The sequence below is a fragment of the Salmo salar genome, chromosome 05 (genome assembly GCF_965601325.2).
Source record: "Salmo salar chromosome 05, fSalSal1, whole genome shotgun sequence".
NCBI lineage: Eukaryota > Metazoa > Chordata > Actinopteri > Salmoniformes > Salmonidae > Salmo > Salmo salar.
This window is the reverse complement of record NC_138295.1, coordinates 63,724,765-63,744,281: the sequence shown is the minus strand read 5'-3', so window position 1 is coordinate 63,744,281 and position 19,517 is coordinate 63,724,765. Positions and strand designations below refer to the sequence as shown.

The 19,517-nt window shown below is 40.2% G+C and overlaps 1 protein-coding gene across 2 annotated transcripts; it reads left to right on the top strand.

The window, feature by feature from the left end:
- Positions 1-444: 444 nt before the first annotated feature.
- stea4 (Metalloreductase STEAP4) lies at positions 445-18,881 on the top strand. 2 transcript variants are annotated; one of them, XM_082974909.1, is made up of 12 exons: positions 445-1,326; positions 1,461-1,781; positions 1,865-2,085; positions 2,257-2,364; positions 3,028-3,098; positions 3,218-3,305; positions 10,157-10,435; positions 10,528-10,622; positions 13,551-13,661; positions 13,826-13,868; positions 14,720-14,884; positions 16,391-18,881. In XM_082974909.1, the coding sequence occupies exons 3-12, from the start codon at positions 1,867-1,869 to the stop codon at positions 16,652-16,654; spliced, it is 1,443 nt and encodes a 480-aa protein (XP_082831035.1). In that variant the 5' UTR covers positions 445-1,326; positions 1,461-1,781; positions 1,865-1,866; the 3' UTR covers positions 16,655-18,881. The 2 variants fall into 2 exon arrangements, with proteins under 2 accessions (XP_082831035.1, NP_001167369.1); NM_001173898.1 differs by lacking the exon at positions 445-1,326 and having other exon boundaries at positions 1,542-1,781; positions 16,391-16,554; positions 16,763-17,248.
- Positions 18,882-19,517: the final 636 nt, after the last annotated feature.

The window sequence follows — 19,517 nt, the reverse complement described above, 5'->3', positions numbered from 1 at the left end:
CCATAATTGTGTAAATTGAAAAGGCCATATCACGATATGTCTTTCAGCTGACAGTATACCGTAAGAAACTGACAATGTAAATAAACTGTGTCGGTTGCGTGATTTAGCTGTCAGTGGTTCTATCATGCTAGGATAAATATAACCTTGTTACGGATGACAGAGCTGCTCTAAGTCGTGAAATTAAACATTAGTGCAAAGGCAGGATGTAAGCCAGTGTGTTTCACAATGTTACTGGTGTTGTTACAACTTAATACCATCCTGAAGATATGCACTGATATCTAATTTTGTAGATCAGCATTCATTCATGCACTATACACACACACACACACACACACACACACACACACACACACACACACACACACACACACACACACACACACATAAATCAGAACCATTGGCAGCCACATCATATTTAGCTTACATTGATTGGACTAAATTGTTTTTGGTATCTTTTAGTTTTCACTGTTTTAGACTAAGCATAGGTGATTTGATGATGTTGAAATGTTGACGTTGAAATGGTGCTGGAATAGTGGAGGCAGCTCCTGTTTTCTTTGTGACTTGCGGTAACTCTCCGGGATTCTAAATCAATAGTTGTTTAGTGGTCTGAAAATGTCAGAAACATGAACTTGCTTGACCATGCTGTAGGTCATGTAACTGATTGTTACATGCAATATGCTTTGTGGACTTCACCGGACAGAGGTTGCTCTTTGGTTTTGTGATGAAAAAAATGTGTGGTTGAATTTATTCTGCCACTGTGTCTTCATATTGTCTCGGTCTTAGGCCTATATATCAAGGTCCCAAGGCATATGAACTAACAGGTTATAGAGCAAACAACGTAATTATCACAACACAGGTTGTAATATGGCAATTCTTTACTGGCTTAGCTTCCCCAGTGATTTTACCCATGCACCGCTACTGGTTTACTGTAAACTAAGCCCAGTCTAAAGCTTGGGTTCACTAATTCTACTGTGCTCTGACCCCATCTCAAGCATTTAGATTTTTCTTGCTTTCATGAAACCAGTGTTTCAAGACACTGTTCATGGTGATGTGTCACAATTATGCTGGTATTTCACATTCTGTGATTTTTGGAGTTACAAGCAATGGTATGTTGTCATCTTTGAACAAACACATCTGAGGAAAGGTAGTATTACAACAAACCAAAGTGCATCTGCTGTTGTGTTATTGTCATGAACTGCGGACCTGTGCTTGTGTGAACCCAGAAAGACCACAGTGATGTGACGTCTCTCCAGGCCTGGTATTCCACTATTATGTAACCTCCCTGCTTCCCAGAAACCACTGGCCTGTCCTCAGAGACAATACAGAGTGAGTGCCATGGGCTTTCCTGCCCACACACACACACACACACACACACACACACACACACACACACACACACACACACACACACACACACACACACACACACACCTCTTCTAACGGAATTTCCATCTTGGCAGAGAGACTACTCCCTTTCCTCCTCCCTCCAGGAGCACGCCCAGACACAAATAGAGACTCAGTCAGTCGTGTCTGGATAACTCAGAGGTGCTGCTCCAACTCTGAAGACTATTGTTTTGGAACATGTAATGCAGAAAACATTTCATTGCAGGATTTCAACTACAGTAAGCTGTCCTATCATTGATTGACAGTGCTCTGTTTGGACTGTAAGACTCTGTCTAGAGGAGGTGTCTGCTGAAGAACTTAACAAAGTGAAAGTGGCGTTCATCCTGCGAGCTCCATTTATGTGGATGTACTTTTTCTGTGATTGAAACTTCAGGAAGGTATTTTAAACTCTTTGGTCTTTTTGACACTTTCTGTTGATTCTATCTGCGACTCAAGGAGGTCTTTGCCTGTCTCTGTTCAGGCATGACAGGTCAGGAGAGGAGTGAGGAGAAGAGTGAGTGTGTGTCAATGTCTCCGATGATGGAGGCTGACCCTGCCCTACCTGAGAGTGAGAGGGTGTGTGTATTTGGGACGGGGGACCTGGGGCACTCTCTGGGCCTGCGTCTGCTGCAGGCGGGGTACGGTGTGGTGTTCGGCAGCCGACAGCCCCACAGCAGCAGCCGCCTACCCCACGGAGCACAGGTACAAAATAAAGTAGATCTGGTTTTATGTGGTGATATGTTAAATGTGGATATGTGTTTTTACTGTGTTGTAAATGTATTTCAATATATTTGTTTATGTTTGAAGGAGTATATGTTAATATATTGTATTTGTGTTTAAGTGTGTATCAATATGTTGATGATGTATATGCAGGTCCTGGGTCATGCTGCAGCTGCCCAGTCAGCCCATCTGATCTTCATCGCTGTCCAGAGAGAACACTACGACTTCCTGGTACCACTGGCCAATCAGCTAAAGGGAAAGGTAGCATATATGTTTTATTACTTCTGCTATATGTATGAATATCTGTTTTGTCAGCATGCAACTGTAAATTTGCCGAATATAATGTATGTCCCAGCGTATTTAGCCAATATATTCTATGTCCCAGTGTATTTCAAATCAAACTTTTATTGGTCACATACACATGGTTAGCAGATGTTATTGCGAGTGTAGCGAAATGCTTGTGTATTTAGCAAATTGTTACGCTCGTCGATTGAAGAATTAGACCAAGGTGCAGCTTGGTAAGTGTACATCTTACTTTATTAGATGAACACCAACAAAACAACAAAAATACAAAACCGAACGTAACGTTCTGCAGGGCTAGACAGCACAATGCAAAAACAAGATCCCACAATCAAAGGAGGAAAAAAAGGCTACCTAAGTATGATCCCCAATCAGAGACAACGATAAACAGCTGCCTCTAATTGGGAACCATACTAGGCCAACAAAGAAATATAAACATAGATTTGCCCACCCAAGTCACACCCTGACCTAACCAAATAGAGATTAAAACAGACTCTCTAAGGTCAGGGTGTGACACAAATATATTGTACATACCATTGCATTTAGCCAATAGAATATAAATTCCAGGGTTTTTGGCAAATATAAAGTATGAATCAGTGTATATGATGCCATGTTGAATTGCAGGTGTTGGTGGACCTCAGTAACAACCTGAGGAAGAATCAGTACCCAGAGGCCAACGCAGAGTACCTGCAAAGGTGAGAGCTATACAGTATAGGTTGTTAATATGTGTATGTTTTTTAGTTAATTAGGAATGTTTTTATATGTTGATGTGTATGTTGATATAATGTAAATGTGGTTATATGTACCTGAACAGTCTGGTTCCTGGAGCTGAGGTGGTTAAAGGCTTCAACACCCTGTCTGCCTGGAGTCTGCAAAACGGACCTTCAGATGCCAACAGACAGGTACACACCGAGGTTCAAGCCAGGCCCATGAAACCAATTGGCTACTAGATTCATGTCTATATACACTACATGACCAAAAGTATGTGGTAGTATGTTGTCATGTCTCTGACTATGATTAAATTATATGACATACTATTTTATCACATCGATTACCTAATGTTTAATTGATTATGTGATTGAATTAAACTATGCAACAATTAAACCATTAATAGCCTAGGGTACAACGGAAGCATTCATTATATAGAGCAGTTATCTCCCGAATCCACTCTCTTAACCTCTCTGGGCTAGTGGGACGTGACCGTCCCGCTCTATTCAACAGCCAGTGGAACAGCGTGGCGCGAAATACAAAACCTCAAAAATGCAATAATTTCAATTTTTCAAACATACGACTATTTTACACCATTTTAAAGATAAGACTCTTGTTAATCTAACCACATTGTCCGATTTCAAAAAGGCTTTACAGCGAAAGCAAAACATTAGATTATGTTAGGAGAGTACATTGACCAAAATAATCACACAGCCATTATCCAAGCAAGCATATATGTCACAAAAACCCAAAACACAGCTAAATGAAGCACTAACCTTTGATGATCTTCATCAGATGACATTCCTAGTACATTATGTTATACAATACATGTATGTTTTGTTCAATCAAGTTCATATTTATATCCAAAAACAGCTTTTTACATTGGCGTGTGATGTTCAGAACATGCATTCCCACCATAAACTCCCGGTGAATTTACTAAATTACTCATGATAAACGTTGACAAAATACATAACAATTATTTTAAGAATTATAGATACAGAACTCCTTTATGCAATCGCTATGTTCGATTTTAAAATAGCTTTTCGGCGAAAGCACATTTTGCAATATTCTGAGTACATAGCTCAGCCATCACGACTAGCTATTTTGACACCCGCCAAGTTCGGGGCACACTAAACTCAGAATTAGTGTTAGAAATATTGGATTACCTTTGCTGATCTTCGTCAGAATGCACTCCCAGGACTGCTACTTCCACAATAAATGTTGTTTTTGTTCCAAATAATCCATAGTTATGTCCAAATACCTCTGTTTTGTTCGTGCGTTCAGGTCACTATCCAAAGGGTAACGCGCGAGCGCATTTCGAGACAAAAAAATTCAAAATGTTCCATTACTGTACTTAGAAGCATGTCAAACGCTGTTTAAAATCAATTTTTATGGTATTTTTCTCGTAAAATAGCGATAATATTCCAACCGGACAATAGTGTATTGATTCAAAGAGGGAAAGAAAAAACAGCGTGCTCGCGTGAACGCGGATATCCAATCTCTTTGTCACCAGGCAGACCACTGAGAAACTGAGCTACTATACTCTGCCCAGAGACAGAAGACGCCTCAATCCGCTTTCTGAAGGCTTTAGAGAGCCAATGGAAGCCTTAGAAAGTGCTGTCATTATGGGGTATTGTGTGTACAAGGGTAATACAGAAATATCAATTTAATCAATGTTGAATTCAGGCTATAATACAACAAAATGTGGAAAAAGTCAAGGGGTATGAATACCTTCTGAAGGGACTGTATATAAACATATATAGGCATTCAAAGAGTCTGTATATAAACATACATATACAGTGAGGGAAAAAAGTATTTGATCCCCTGCTGATTTTGTACGTTTGCCCACTGACAAAGAAATGATCAGTCTATAATTTGAATGGTAGGTTTAAATGAACAGTGAGAGACAGAATAACAACAAAAAAATCCAGAAAAACGCATGTCAAAAATGTTATAAACCCCCTGAGTCAATACATGTTAGAAACACCCTTGCCAGCAATTACAGCTCTGAGTCTTTCGGGTAAGAGCTTTGAAAAACTGTTTCACAATATTTGCACATTATTATTTGTACAATTATTCATGCTCTGTCAAGTTGATCAATTCAATAGACGTTCAAGCCGATTTAAGTGAAACTGTAACTAGGCCCCTCAGGAACATTCAATGTCATCTTGTGTATGTTTGGCCTTGTTTTTTAGGTTATTGTCCCACTGAAAGGGGAATGACTCCCAGCAGACTGAACCAGGTTTTGCTCTAGGATTTTGCCTGTGCTTTAGCTCTATTCTGTTTCTTTTTATCTTAAAAAAAACTCCCTAGTCCTTGCCAATGACAAGCATACCCATAATTCTGCTTTGAAAGTTGATAAACTTGTAACCTCAGTTTTGAGAAAATGGCCCTTGAATGGTTTGGTGAACCTACTGGAGAGCTCTTCTTTGTCTACACTCATTCAGCATCGTTCACACCCTCTTAAGCCTTAGCCCCACACATCTCTTTAAGGATTCACAAGTGAGGCCATGTACTAAACAACAAAAGATTTCAAGACTAAAGGCTAGTTTATCCTGTTATGGCTAGGGGGCAGTATTTTCACGGCTGGATAAAAAACGTACCCGATTTAATCTGGTTACTACTCCTGCCCAGTAACTAGAATATGCATATAATTATTGGCTTTGGATAGAAAACACCCTAAAGTTTCTAAAACTGTTTGAATGGTGTCTGTGAGTATAACAGAACTCATATGGCAGGCAAAAACCTGAGAAGATTTCATGCAGGAAGTGGCCTGTCTGACAAGGTGTCGTTCTTCTTGTCTCTGTTTATTGAAGAGTGAGGATCTTAGCTGTCCCGTGACACTTCCTACGGCTGCCATAGGCTCTCAGAAGGCGGCAAAATGCAGAATCGTGGCTTTGCAGGCTCTGGCTGAAAAAAAGTAGCGCGTTTGGGTAGTGGCTGGTTACAGTACTGTGAGACTCAGGCTCGTGCCCGCGTCGACCGAAAGCTTTATTTTCTTTCCTCTGTTTAGCTAAATGGACATTCCCGGTCGGAATATTAGCGCTTTTTTACGAGAAAAATGGCATAAAAATGGATTTTAAACAGCGGTTGACATGCTTCGAAGTACGGTAATGGAATATTTAGATTTTTTTTGTCACGAATTGCGCCATGCGCGCGACCCTGATTTACCATTTCGGATAGTGTCTGGGACGCACGAACAAAACGCCGCTATTCGGATATAACGATGGATTATTTTGGACCAAACCAACATTTGTTATTGAAGTAGCAGTCCTGGGAGTGCATTCTGACGAAGACAACAAAAGGTAATAAAACTTTTATAATAGTAAATCTGATATTGGTGAGTGCTAAACTTGCCGGGTGTCTAAATAGCTAGCCCGTGATGGCTGGGCTATGTACTTAGAATATTGCAAAATGTGCTTTCACCAAAAAGCTATTTTAAAATCGGACATATCGAGTGCATAGAGGAGTTCTGTATCTATAATTCTTAAAATAATTGTTATGCTTTTTGTGAACGTTTATCGTGAGTAATTTAGTAAATTGTTAGCAAATTCCCCGGAAGTTTGCGGGGGGTATGCTAGTTCTGAACGTCACATGCTAATGTAAAAAGCTGTTTTTTGATATAAATATGAACTTGATTGAACAAAACATGCATGTATTGTATAACATAATGTCCTAGGTGTGTCATCTGATGAAGATCATCAAAGGTTAGTGCTGCATTTAGCTGTCTTCTGGGTTTTTGTGACATTATATGCTAGCTTGAAAAATGGGTGTCTGAATATTTCTGGCTTGGTACTCTGCTGACATAATCTAATGTTTTGCTTTCGCTGTAAAGCCTTTTTGAAATCGGACAGTGTGGTTAGATAAAGGAGAGTCTTGTCTTTAAAATGCTGTGAAATAGTCATATGTTTCAAAAATTGAAGTTTTTGTATTTTTGAGGAATTTGTAATTCGCGCCACGCCTATCATTGGATATTGGAGCAGGTGTTCCGCTAGCGGAACGTCTAGATGTAAGAGGTTAAACTACGTCTATCGACTGTTGTTGCAGTGACATCATAAACATTATATTGTCGTCCGATATCAAACTGCATGACATCAGCAGCCTGGTGGTCCAAAATAGCATAACTAGTGTATTTTAACACCAATAAACCCACCCGTTTAAAAATGAATTTAGTATATGTCAATCTAGCAAACCAGGCAACTAAAAGCATCTTTCTAAATAATGTTTGACTTGTTTCTTGATGTTAGCTAGCTAGCTAATGTTAAGTTAACTGGCTAGCCAGTTCAAATAATGACCATATCATATAGCTGACAACATCTTAGCTTATGTGTCTTCATTATTACAGGAAAATACACTCACAACAAGATCGTTATTTACAAGTTAAAAAAAACTAAAGTAGCATTTTAGAACTTGGACACTGTCTCATTGGCCTAACATTACACCCTAATTTGACGTTGGTGCAGGTCATGTTCTTCACATTACTGTCTAAATTAAAAACATACTATATAAAATAAAATCACATTTTGTCACATGCACAGGATACAGCAGGTGTAGTGAAATGGCTACTTGCATAGTGGAGTCTTTTGTTTAGACATCTAGCGAGCCAGCCAGCTAACGTTAGCTAAAAAATGAACCATAATCCCAACTCATTACGTCACTACCCTGCATGAATCTACAGGTATTTAACCAACCAGGTTCAATGTTATCTAGCTAGCTAATGTTAGGCTATAACTAGTAATGCAAATGGTTCAGAGATATGAATAATATTACTACACAGATCATACACGTAACGTTAGCTAGATAGCGAGCCAGCCAGCTAACGTTAGCTAGCTAGCTAAATGTACGCTTTAATTTGAAATGAAAACAACTTTCTGACAAAATTAGAAACGTATAACATCTGAAAATGTAGCTAGCTAGACTCTCTTACCCATATACATGGATGGACACTTCTCCCTCTCTGTCACGGATGCCATGGTTGCCCTTAGTTTGAAGATGTAATCCAGAGACAGGTGTTTTATACAACAGCCTTCTGAGTGTTCTCTTTTCGACTCCCTCAGCATATTTGCAATCAAACGGCAGAATTTTCTCTATCTCCTTAGCTAACATAATCTAATTCTACCGGGCATTCCACTGATTTCAAAACTCGGCCATCCAGAAAGTGGTGAACAACACTTTTGCAGTTCTACATGTACTACGTGATATCTTTTTTTTAACGCATTAGAAAGAATTACCTACACAAACTGACCAGCTCATGTTATAGACAGAAGTGCGCTACATGGCAACCAATCTGAATATTGTATGGGCATGTCTAGCCCATCCATTATCTCAGCCAATCATGGCAAGCGGGAAGGTTCCTAACTTTTTCCGTAGATAAATCAACTAAGCAATTTTATTCAGATTTACAGATGGCATACACGTTTGTTATTAACCTCTTACATCTAGATGTGCCGCTAGCGGAACTGCCTCGCCAATATCCAATGATAGGCGTGGCGCGAATTGCAAACTCCTCAAAAAGCCAAATACGTAAATTTTTCAAACATATGACTATTTTACACCATTTTAAAGACAAGACTCTCCTTTATCTAACCACATTGTCCAATTTCAAAAAGGCTTTACAACAAAAGCAAAACATTAGATTATGTCAGGAGAGTACCCAGCCAGAAATAATCAGACACCCAATTTTCAAACTAGCATATATGTCACAAAAACCAAAACCACAGCTAAATGTAGCACTAAACTTTAATGATCTTCACCAGATGACACTCCTAGGACATTATGTTATACAATACATGCATGTTTTGTTCAATCAGGTTCATATTTATATAAAAAAAACAGCTTTTTATATTAGCATGTGACGTTCAGAACTAGCATACCCACCGAAAACTTCCGGTGAATTTACTAAATTACTCACGATAAACGTTCACAAAAAACATAAATTATTTTAAGAATTATAGATACAGAACTCCTTTATGCAATCGCGGTGTCCGATTTTGAAATAGCTTTTCGGGTGAAAGCACATTTTGCAATATTCTGAGTAGATAGCCCGGCAATCACAGGCTAGATATTTTGACACCCACCAAGTTTGGCACTCACCAAACTCAGATTTACTATAAGAAAAATTGGATTACCTTTGCTGTTCTTCGTCAGAATGCACTCCCAGGACTTCTACTTTACACCCAATGTTGTTTTGGTTCCAAATAATCCATAGTTATATCCAAATAGCGGCGTTTTGTTCTTGCGTTCAAGACACTATCCGAAGGGTGACGCGTCGGCGCGTATCGTGACAAAAAATTTCAAAATATTCCATTACCGTACTTCGAAGCATGTCAAACGCTGTTTAAAATCAATTTTTATGCGATTTTTCTCGTAAAATAGCGATAATATTCCGACCGGGAGACGTTGTTTTTGTTCAAAGACTGAAAGAAGAAAATGGTGTCTTCACGTGCACGCGCACACCTGTGTCATTGTTCTCAGATCGACCACTATCCAAAACCCCTACTGTTTTTCGCCCAGGGACTGCAGAGTCATCATTCCCCATTCTGGCGCCTTCTGAGAGCCTATGGGAGCCTTAGAAAATGTTACGTTACAGCAGAGATCCTCTGTTTTCGATAAAGAGGCTATAGAAGGACAAGAAATGGTCAGAGAGGGCACTTCCTGTATGGAATCTTCTCAGGTTTTGGCCTGTCATATGAGTTCTGTTATACTCACAGACACCATTCAAACAGTTTTAGAAACTTTGGGGTGTTTTCTATCCAAATCTACTAATTATATGCATATTCTAGTTTCTGGGCAGGAGTAGTAACCAGATTAAATCGTGTACGTTTTTTATCCGGCCGTGAAAATACTGCCCCCTATCCCAAAGAAGTTAAACATATCTTTCATTGAACACTTTATTAGTATAAAATAATATCATTTCCTGCATTTTTGGAGCATACAAAATAGCTGAGTATTTGAATGATTTATTTTATGCAGGCATTTTTGCTCATACTTATCAAGGGTGTCAATAATTTCAGGAACCCACTGATTGTGTATAAATATATGTCAGGTGTATATCTGCGGTGAAAGTGCAGAGGCCAAGCAAGCGGTGATAGCGGTAGCCACCAAGCTGGGTTTCAGTGCCCTGGACCGGGGCTCTATCTCAGTGGCCCGGGAGCTGGAGGACTTCCCCCTACAGCTGTTCCCCCAGTGGAGGCTCCCCCTGCGCATCGCCATTGGCCTCAGTGCTGCCTTCTTCTTCTACCTGCTGATCAGAGACATCATCTATGCATACGTCACCCAGGGCAAAGACATCTCCTTCAGAATCATGGTCTCACTGGCCAACAAGGTACTGGCCAAAGGCCCTCTGAGTGGTTGTGTTTGTGTTTCTCTGTGTGTTACCAGCTGTTCAAGGTGTGTGCGTGTGTGTGTTCTCCCCAGGTGTGTCCCATCGTGTCTCTGATCATGCTGTCTCTCTGTTACCTGCCTGGTGTCCTTGCTTCCTTCCTGCAGCTCTACAGAGGCACCAAGTACAGGTCAGACCTTTGTGTGTATGTGAGTGTGTTTGCATACATGTATGTTTATACAATGTTGCGTATGTACAGCTGAAGTCAGAAGTTTACATACACTTAGGTTGGAGTCATTAACTTCTTTAGCGGAACCCCGTTCTGCCTGCGGAACCCCTAGCCAACAGCCAATGGCATCGCACGGTGCGAAATACAAAACCAACTAAAATACCACAATTCAATTTTCTCAAACAATCAACTATTTTACACCATTTTAAAGATAAGACTCTCGTTAATCTAACCACATTGTCCGATTTCAAAAAGGCTTTACAGCGAAAGCAAAATATTAGATTATGTTAGGAGAGTACATAGACACAAATAATCACACACCCATTTTCCAAGCAAGCTTAAATGTCACATAAACCCAAACCACAGCTAAATGCAGCACTACCCTTTGATGATCTTCATCAGATGACATTCCTAGGACATTATGTTATACAATACATGCATGTTTTGTTCAATCAAGTTCATATTTATATCAAAAAAAAGCTTTTTACATTAGCATGTGATGTTCAGAACTAGCATACCCACCGAACACTTCTGGTGAGTTTACTAAATTACTCATGATAAACGTTGACAAAATACTTAACAATTATTTTAAGAATTATAGATACAGAACTCCTTTATGCAATCGCTATGTCCGATTTTAAAATAGCTTTTCGGCGAAAGCATATTTTGCAATATTCTGAGTACATAGCTCGGCCATCACGGCTAGCTATTTTGACATCCGCCAACTTCGGGGTCACCTAAACTCAGAATTAGTATTAGAAATATTGGATTACCTTTGCTGTTCTTCATCAGAATGTACTCCCAGGACTTCTACTTCAACAACAAATAATCCATAGTTACATGCAAATACCTCCGTTTTGTTCGTGCGTTCAGATCACTATCTGAAAGGTAACACGCGAGTGCATTTCTTGACAAAAAAATTCAAAATATTCCATTACCGTACTTAGAAGCATGTCAAACGCTGTTTAAAATCTATTTTATGCTATTTTTCTCATAAAATAGCGCTAATATTCCAACCAGGCAATGTTGTATTCATTCAAAGGCTGAAAGAAAAAAATGGAGAAGTCTCGTGAACGCGCATCTCAGTCTCACTGTCCCCAGGCTAACCACTTACAAACTCTGCTCCTATACTTTGCCCAGAGACAGCAGACACCCCATTCCACTTTCTGGCGGCTTTAGAGAGCCAATGGAAGCCTTAGAAAGTGTCACGTTACAGCACAGATGCTGTAATGTCGATAGAGATGCAACAGAAGGACAACAAATTGTCAGACAGGGCACTTCCTGTATGGAATCTTCTCAGGTTTTGGCCTGCCATATGAGTTCTGTTATACTCACAGACACCATTCAAACAGTTTTAGAAACTTTAGAGTGTTCTCTATCCAAATCTACTAATTATATGCATATTCTAGTTTCTTGGCAGGAGTAGTAACCAGATTAAATCGGGTATGTTTTTTATCCGGCCGTGAAAATACTGGCCCCTATCCCAAACAGGTTAATTGCTAAATTGTAAATTCTTTGCCACCATGGCCTATTTATTGCCTTACCTCCCTAATCTTACCTCATTTGCACACACTGTATATAGATTTTCCCCCCCTATTGTGTTATTGACTGTACATTTGTTTATTCCATGTGTAACTCTGTGTTGTTGTTTGTGTCGCACTGCTTTGCTTTATCTTGGCCAGGTCGCAGTTGTAAATGAGAACTTGTTCTCAACTGGCCGACCTGGTTAAATAAAGGTGATTTTTTTTTTAATCAGATGGAATGGTGTATCGCTGCAGAATGCTGTGGTAGCCGTGCTGGTTAAGTGTGCCTTGAATTCTAAATAATTCGCAGACAGTGTCACCAGCAAAACACCCCCACACTATATCACCTTTTCCTCCATGCTTTACGGTGAGAAATACACATGCAGAGATCATCCGTTCAACCACAGTGCGTCTCACAAAAACACAGCGGTTAGAAACAAAAATCTCCAATTTGGACTCAAGACCAAACAACAAATTTCCACTGGTCTATTGTCCATTGCTCGTGTTTCTTGGCCCAATCAAGTCTCTTCTTATTACTGTCCTTTAGCAGTCATTTATTTGCAGCAATTCAACCATGAAGGCCTGATTCATACAGTCTCCTCTGAACAGTTGATGTTTAGATGTGTCTGTTATTTGAACTCTGTGAAGTATTTATTTGGGCTGCAATTTCTGAGGCTGGTAACTCTAATGAATTTATCCTCTGCAGCAGAGGTAACTCTGGGTCTTCCATTCCTGTGGTGGTCCTCATGAGAGCCAGTTTAATCGTAGCGCTTGATGGTTTTTGCGACTGCACTTGAAGAAACTTTCAAAGTTCTTGACATTTTCTGGCTTAACTGACTTTCATGTCTTAAAGTAATGCTGGACTGTCGTTTCTCTTTGCTTATTTGAGCTGTCCTTTCCATAATATGGACTTGTTCTTTTACCAAAAAGGGATATCTTCTGTATACCCCCCTACCTTGTCACCACACAACTGATTGGCTGAAATTCGTTAAGAAGGAGAGAAATTCCACAAATTAATTTTGAAGAAGGCACAACTGTTAATGGAAATGCATTCCAGGTGACAACCTCAAGAAGCTGGTTGAGAAATGCCAAGTGTGCAAAGCTGTCATCAAGGCAAAGGGTGGCTATTTGAAAAATATCAAATACTTTTGATTTATTGAACACTTTTTTGGTTATTACATGAAACCATATGTGTTATTTCATAGTTTTGATGTCTTCACTATTATTCTACAATGTAGAAAATAGTAATAATATAGAAAAACCCTTGAATGAGTAGGTGTTCTAAAATTTTGGACCAGTAGTGTACTTTTGTATATATGTATTGTATTTATGTTGATTATAAGTGTTTATGTATGTTTAACCTCAGGCGCTTCCCTGATTGGCTGGATCGCTGGATGCTGTGCAGGAAACAGCTGGGTCTTCTGGCACTGGGGTTCGCCTTTCTGCACGTGCTCTATACACTGATCATACCCATACGGTCAGTGGAGCACACACACGCAAACACACACACACACACACACACACACACACACACACACACACACACACACACACACACCACACACACACACACACACACACACACAGTGAACTGTGTCTTCCATTGGATTTTAGTAAATAAATAATTAATTTTGTTCCCAGGTACTTTGTGAGGTTCAAGGTCACTGAACGCACTGTCTCTGTGGTAAGAACACCTACCTAGCGTTAAGGCCAAATTAAACACTTTCAAAACAGCGAACATTGGATAGACATAATTGTGTACAGATTTAAGACCTTAATTTGAACACTCTATTGTCGCTGAGAATTTTCCTGCGCCACAGGATTTACATAAATTTACACCAATACATGGTTATGTTAAAGAGATTCTCTGGAACTTTTGTGTACTTTTTGGCCAGTAGTTCTGAAAGCAGCACTCACGAGCCAAAAGTGGTGAAAACGAGTACTACGTGACACCACGTCCTTGCTTTTTCTGTATCTGCTGTGGCCACTGAGCCATTGCGCCAGCCCTGCAACCTCATTGGTTAATGCTGGGAGGCCTCTTGCTAGCTGTCACTCAAATGTGAGGGGCTGAAGCTCTTTGGCTAAAACTCAAATTGCTGAGGAGCTGGCCCATATGGGGGAAATGTAGGGAAAATGGCAATGCACAGCTTTAAGAAAACAGTAACTTTTCAAGTATTTAGTGGCTAATTGAGGTATGAATGTATGAACTACATATTGAGACATCCAGTCCAAAGCAGGAGGTTTAAAAAATATTTTCTTAGTCGCCAACGAACCGGAGCATGTCTTAACAGTATAGCACTTTTATGTAGCCTACTTTTGGCCAGCTAATAGCCTTGCCACCAATCAAGTAACATTACATTGGCAGAAAAGTGGGAATGGACTAAATGTTTGAATGCTGTTGCTGCAGGATTATTTTGCTGTGACAATACTGGTCATATTAAGATCCTACATCTGTACATTGGACACACACCTACAGTATATAGCAATATTCAGGCACTAGTTTTGATTATAAATACGCCTCTCTCTCTCTCTCAGATCAGAGAGAACAGGACCACTGAGTTTGATACGACGACGGCCTGGCGTAGCGATTCCTACTTATCCCTGGGAATTCTGGGATTTGGCCTGTACGTCCTATTGGGAATCACATCTCTTCCCTCCGTCATTAACTCTCTCAGCTGGAGGGAGTTCAGCTTCGTACAGGTGGGATCACCAGGACCGGTCACACTGAATGCTTAGGCCAGACACACTTGCGAGGCACTCATTTTCTGCCCATTTTTACTAGCAGTGGGGGAATAAATCGATACAGTCATATATCACAATATTTTGGAGAATATTATATTGATACTTTGACTCCAAGTATCGATTTGCCTAGGAAGCGTTAGCTAGAGCTAGTCGGCTGTACCTCTGGTATTTTTCATCCTCCATCTTCTTTTTAAATAGTGAGACAATGTTTTCAGCCCTTTTATTTCCATGACTGATAAAAAACTACTTTTCTCATGCTCTCTCTTGTCTTTCTGTAGCAGACATATAATGAACAATATGTTTGGAACATCAAATCGCAATAAAATCAAAGTATGGAATCACAATACATATAGAATCGTGAAAATTGTAATACATACCGTATCGCACCTAAGTATTGTGATAATGTTGTATCTTGAGGTCCCTGGCAATTCCCAGCCCTAATTTGTACACTTATCTCCTTCAGTATTTCCCCTATTCGCGTATTCATGCAGGGTGCAGAGCCAACATTCAGGCCAGAATGCAATAAAACTCCAGGAAAGTAATCTGATTTTCAGCAGACAAGCCAGAGGTTATGCGCTGGGGATATGAAGCTGTATTCCTATCACTACAGGGAACACACACACTCATTCATAAATGTAACTGGGTCAGAAGAAACTCCGGCTCATTCTCTAATTCATGAATTTCCCTCAAATTGAAGCAGTGATTTAAATGTTAAGTTATTCATCAAATGTAATTTAGGAAGAATATATTAGAACAGGCCAGGAGAATTCACGTGTGTGTGTGTGTGTGTGTGTGTGTGTGTGTGTGTGTGTGTGTGTGTGTGTGTGTGTGTGTGTGTGTGTGTGTGTGTGTGTGTGTGTGTGTGCGCTCGCAGGGGCGGCATGCACCCCAAAACATTTGAGGGGGCACAAGATACGTGAGGATAGCTGGGTAATGGCTAGGCCCCCCATCCGGACGTAGGAGCATTTTGCGTTTGTCAAACACCTGAAGCAGCTTTTTCCTGTAATCTAGAGCCATAATAATTATGCTTAATTCCAGGGGTCCTCCTGACTGGTGGTTCTTTTTTTTAAAGAAACTAAATATTCTTCTCTGCATCTATGCTAAAATCTGGGTAAAAGCTTGAAAGGAATGTGAGTCTTATTCAGTACGTTTTGTAATGCTTGCTTTTTTCAAGTCTACCAACCTTGCCAGCAGGCATGCCAGCTAAGATAGCTAGCTACTTTAACTTGATTGATAGCCGGAAATGGCTTCTTCGCAGCTAGGGAGGGGAAACTTTACAAAATGAAAACAATTAGAAATTAGCTAGTTTGATGGGCAATAGACTAAAATTGAAACAAAGTTTAATTTCTCATGGGAGGGCAAAAGGGCAGGTGCTCAAGCTCCTTTAGACCTCTATCTGTGCACATACCTGGAGCGTGTGTGTGTGTGGTTCATGTGTTTATGTGTTCTTTTCTCCCCCACCAGTCCAAGCTGGGTCACCTGACTCTGCTGTTGTGTACGGCGCACACCTACCTGTACGGCTGGAACAGATTCCTGAGTTCCTCCACCTACAAGTGGTACACCCCACCGGGCTACATGCTGTGTCTGGTGCTTCCCTCTGTGGTGCTGCTACTCAAGCTGCTGCTCATCACACCCTGTGTGGACCGAACCATCACCCGCATACGCCAGGGCTGGGAGAGGGGGGCAGATCAGAGGAACCCTAAAGACAGCCAACCACTGATACCTTAGAGGACAAACACACACACACACACACACACACACACACACACACACACACACACACACACACACACACACACACACACACACACACACACACACACACACACACACACACACACACACACACACACACACACAAAATAACACCCTCAGTATGATGACAGCTTTGTCTTTGAGGCATGAACTCTTGTTTCTTTGCTATTGTACCCTCAGAGGTTGGCTACCATTCAATCATCGTTTGCCATGTTTCTGGGATCAAAAACCAACAATAACATTTCATTGATATGCAGTCGTGTTTCTTTTTGTATTACACTGTAAACATTGTTGCATTTTAATACATATATTTTCAACCGTACGCAAACCAGACACTAGTTTTCACTGGGTGAAACAAGTTTCACTAGTGAAAGCTCTCTCTCTCTCTCACTCTCTCATATCCTCTCTTACTGTACATCCTCTCTCTTCTTTGACTGACTGTACAGTTATCCCCAGATGAAACACAGGTTTCAGAGACGTATAAAGGTTTTTCAATGTATATTTTGTGTCTGTCTGATACATCTCCAGGGGAAGGTCAGACACATAAAAACACATCTATCAGTGTGATCCTCTCTGGAGTGTTATTATTTCCTCCAGAAAACAGACTCTTTGAAACCCAGCAACAGGCTTCCTTTTCATCACTAGATAGACAGAGTGGCCCACAGTGTCTTCTGTTATGGGGAGCACTTCCATTTGTGGTGAATTTAACTGGCTGTTTGTGTACAGTGCCTTGCAAAAGTATTCATCCCCCTTGGCGTTTTTCCTATTTGTAGAATTACTACCTGTAATTGAAATTGATTTTTATTTAGATTTCATGTAATTGACATACACAAAATAGTCCAAATTGGTGAAGTGAAATGAAAAAATAACTTCTTTAAAAAAATGTAAAAAAACAAACGGAAAGGTTGTGCGTGCATATGTATTTATCCTCTTTGCTATGAAGCCCCTAAATAAGATGTGGTGCAACCAATTACCTTCAGAAGTCACATAATTAGTTAAATAAAGTCCACCTGTGTGCAATCTAAGTGCCACATGATCTCAGTATATAGACACCTGTTCTGAAAGGCCCCAGAGTCTGCAACACCACTAAGCAAGGGGCACCACCAAGCAAGCAGCACCATGAAGACCAAGGAGCTCTCCAAACAGGTCAGGGATAAAGCTGTGGAGAAGTACAGATCAGGGTTGGGTTATAAAACAATATCTGAAACTTTGAACATCCCACGGAGCACCATTAAATCCATTATTAAAAAATGGAAAGACTATCGCACCACAACAAACCTGCCAAGAGAGGGCCGTCCACCAAAACTCACGGACCAAGCAAGGAGGGCATTAATCAGAGAGGCAACAAAGAGACCAAAGATAACCCTAAAGGAGCTGCAAAGCTCCACAGCGGAGATTGGAGTATCTGTCCATAGGACCACTTTAAGCCGTACACTCCACAGAGCTGGGCTTTATGGAAGAGTGGCCAGAAAAAAGGCATTGCTTAATGAAAAAAATAAGCAAACACATTTGGTGTTTGCCAAAAGGCATGTGGGAGACTCCCAAACATATGGAAGAAGGTACTCTGGTCAGATGAGACTAAAATTAAACTTTTTGGCCATCAAGGAAAACACCTCTCATCACCCTGAGAACACCATCGCCACAGTGAAGCATGGTGATAGCAGCATCATGCTGTGGGGATGTTTTTCATCGGCAGGGACTGGGAAACTGGTCAGAATCGAAGGAATGATGGATGGCACTAAATACAGGGAAATTCTTGAGGGAAACCTGTTTCAGTCTTGAGACTGGGACGGAGGTTCACCTCCCAGCAGGACAATGACCCTAAGCATACTGCTAAAGCAACACCTGAGTTGTTTGAGGGGAAACATTTGAATGTCTTGCAATGGTCTAGTCAAAGTCCAGATCTCAATCCAATTGAGAATCTGTGGTATGACTTAAAAATTGCTGTACACCAGTGGAACCCATCTAACTTGAAGGAGCTGGAGCAGTTTTTCCTTGAAGAATGGGCAAAAATCCCAGTGGCTAGATGTGCCAAGCTTATAGAGCCATACCCCAAGAGACTTGCAGCTGTAATTGCTGCAAAAGGTGGCTCTACAAAGTATTGACTTTGTGTGGAGTGAATAGTTATGCACGCTCAAGTTCTGTTTTTTTGTCTTGTTTCTTGTTTGTTTCACAATAAAAAATATTTTGCATCTTCAAAGTGGTAGGCATGTTGTGTAAATCAAAATGATACAAACCCCCCCACAAATCTATTTTAATTCCAGGTTGAAAGGCAACAAAATAGGAAAAATGCCAAGAGGGGTGAGTACTTTTGCAAGCCATTCAAATGCCAAAGATCTAAATACATGGATGAAGAGCCAAAGCACAAATACATGCTCCCAGAAACAGTTTGTACCATCACTAAAAACACAGGAACAATGTGAAAACAGTGTTGATTCAACCAATGTGTGCCCAGTGGGATCTTTTTGACACAAATGAAGTAACAAGGTTAATTATTTTTATTGCATCAATAAAATAAATGGGTATATATTTTCCTTCACTTAATAAAATACTACACAAAAAAATTGTATGAAATTCCATTAGCCTATGTGCCTATTAGACTTTAGGAGAATGTTGTGATATATTCATGAAAGAACAGTTCATGTGGCAAAAGTGACACAATCAGTGGCAACCCGTCGTTCAGCTCCACCTGTTTAGCAAAAAATATTTTTTGTTATTGACTGTTTTGCATGTTAATGCCAAAATAATACGTGTCACACATCAGTTTGCAAACAATGTAAAAAAAATACATAATTGAGTTAATAAAGCCGCATACAAAAATCTTAGCTAGCAAGTT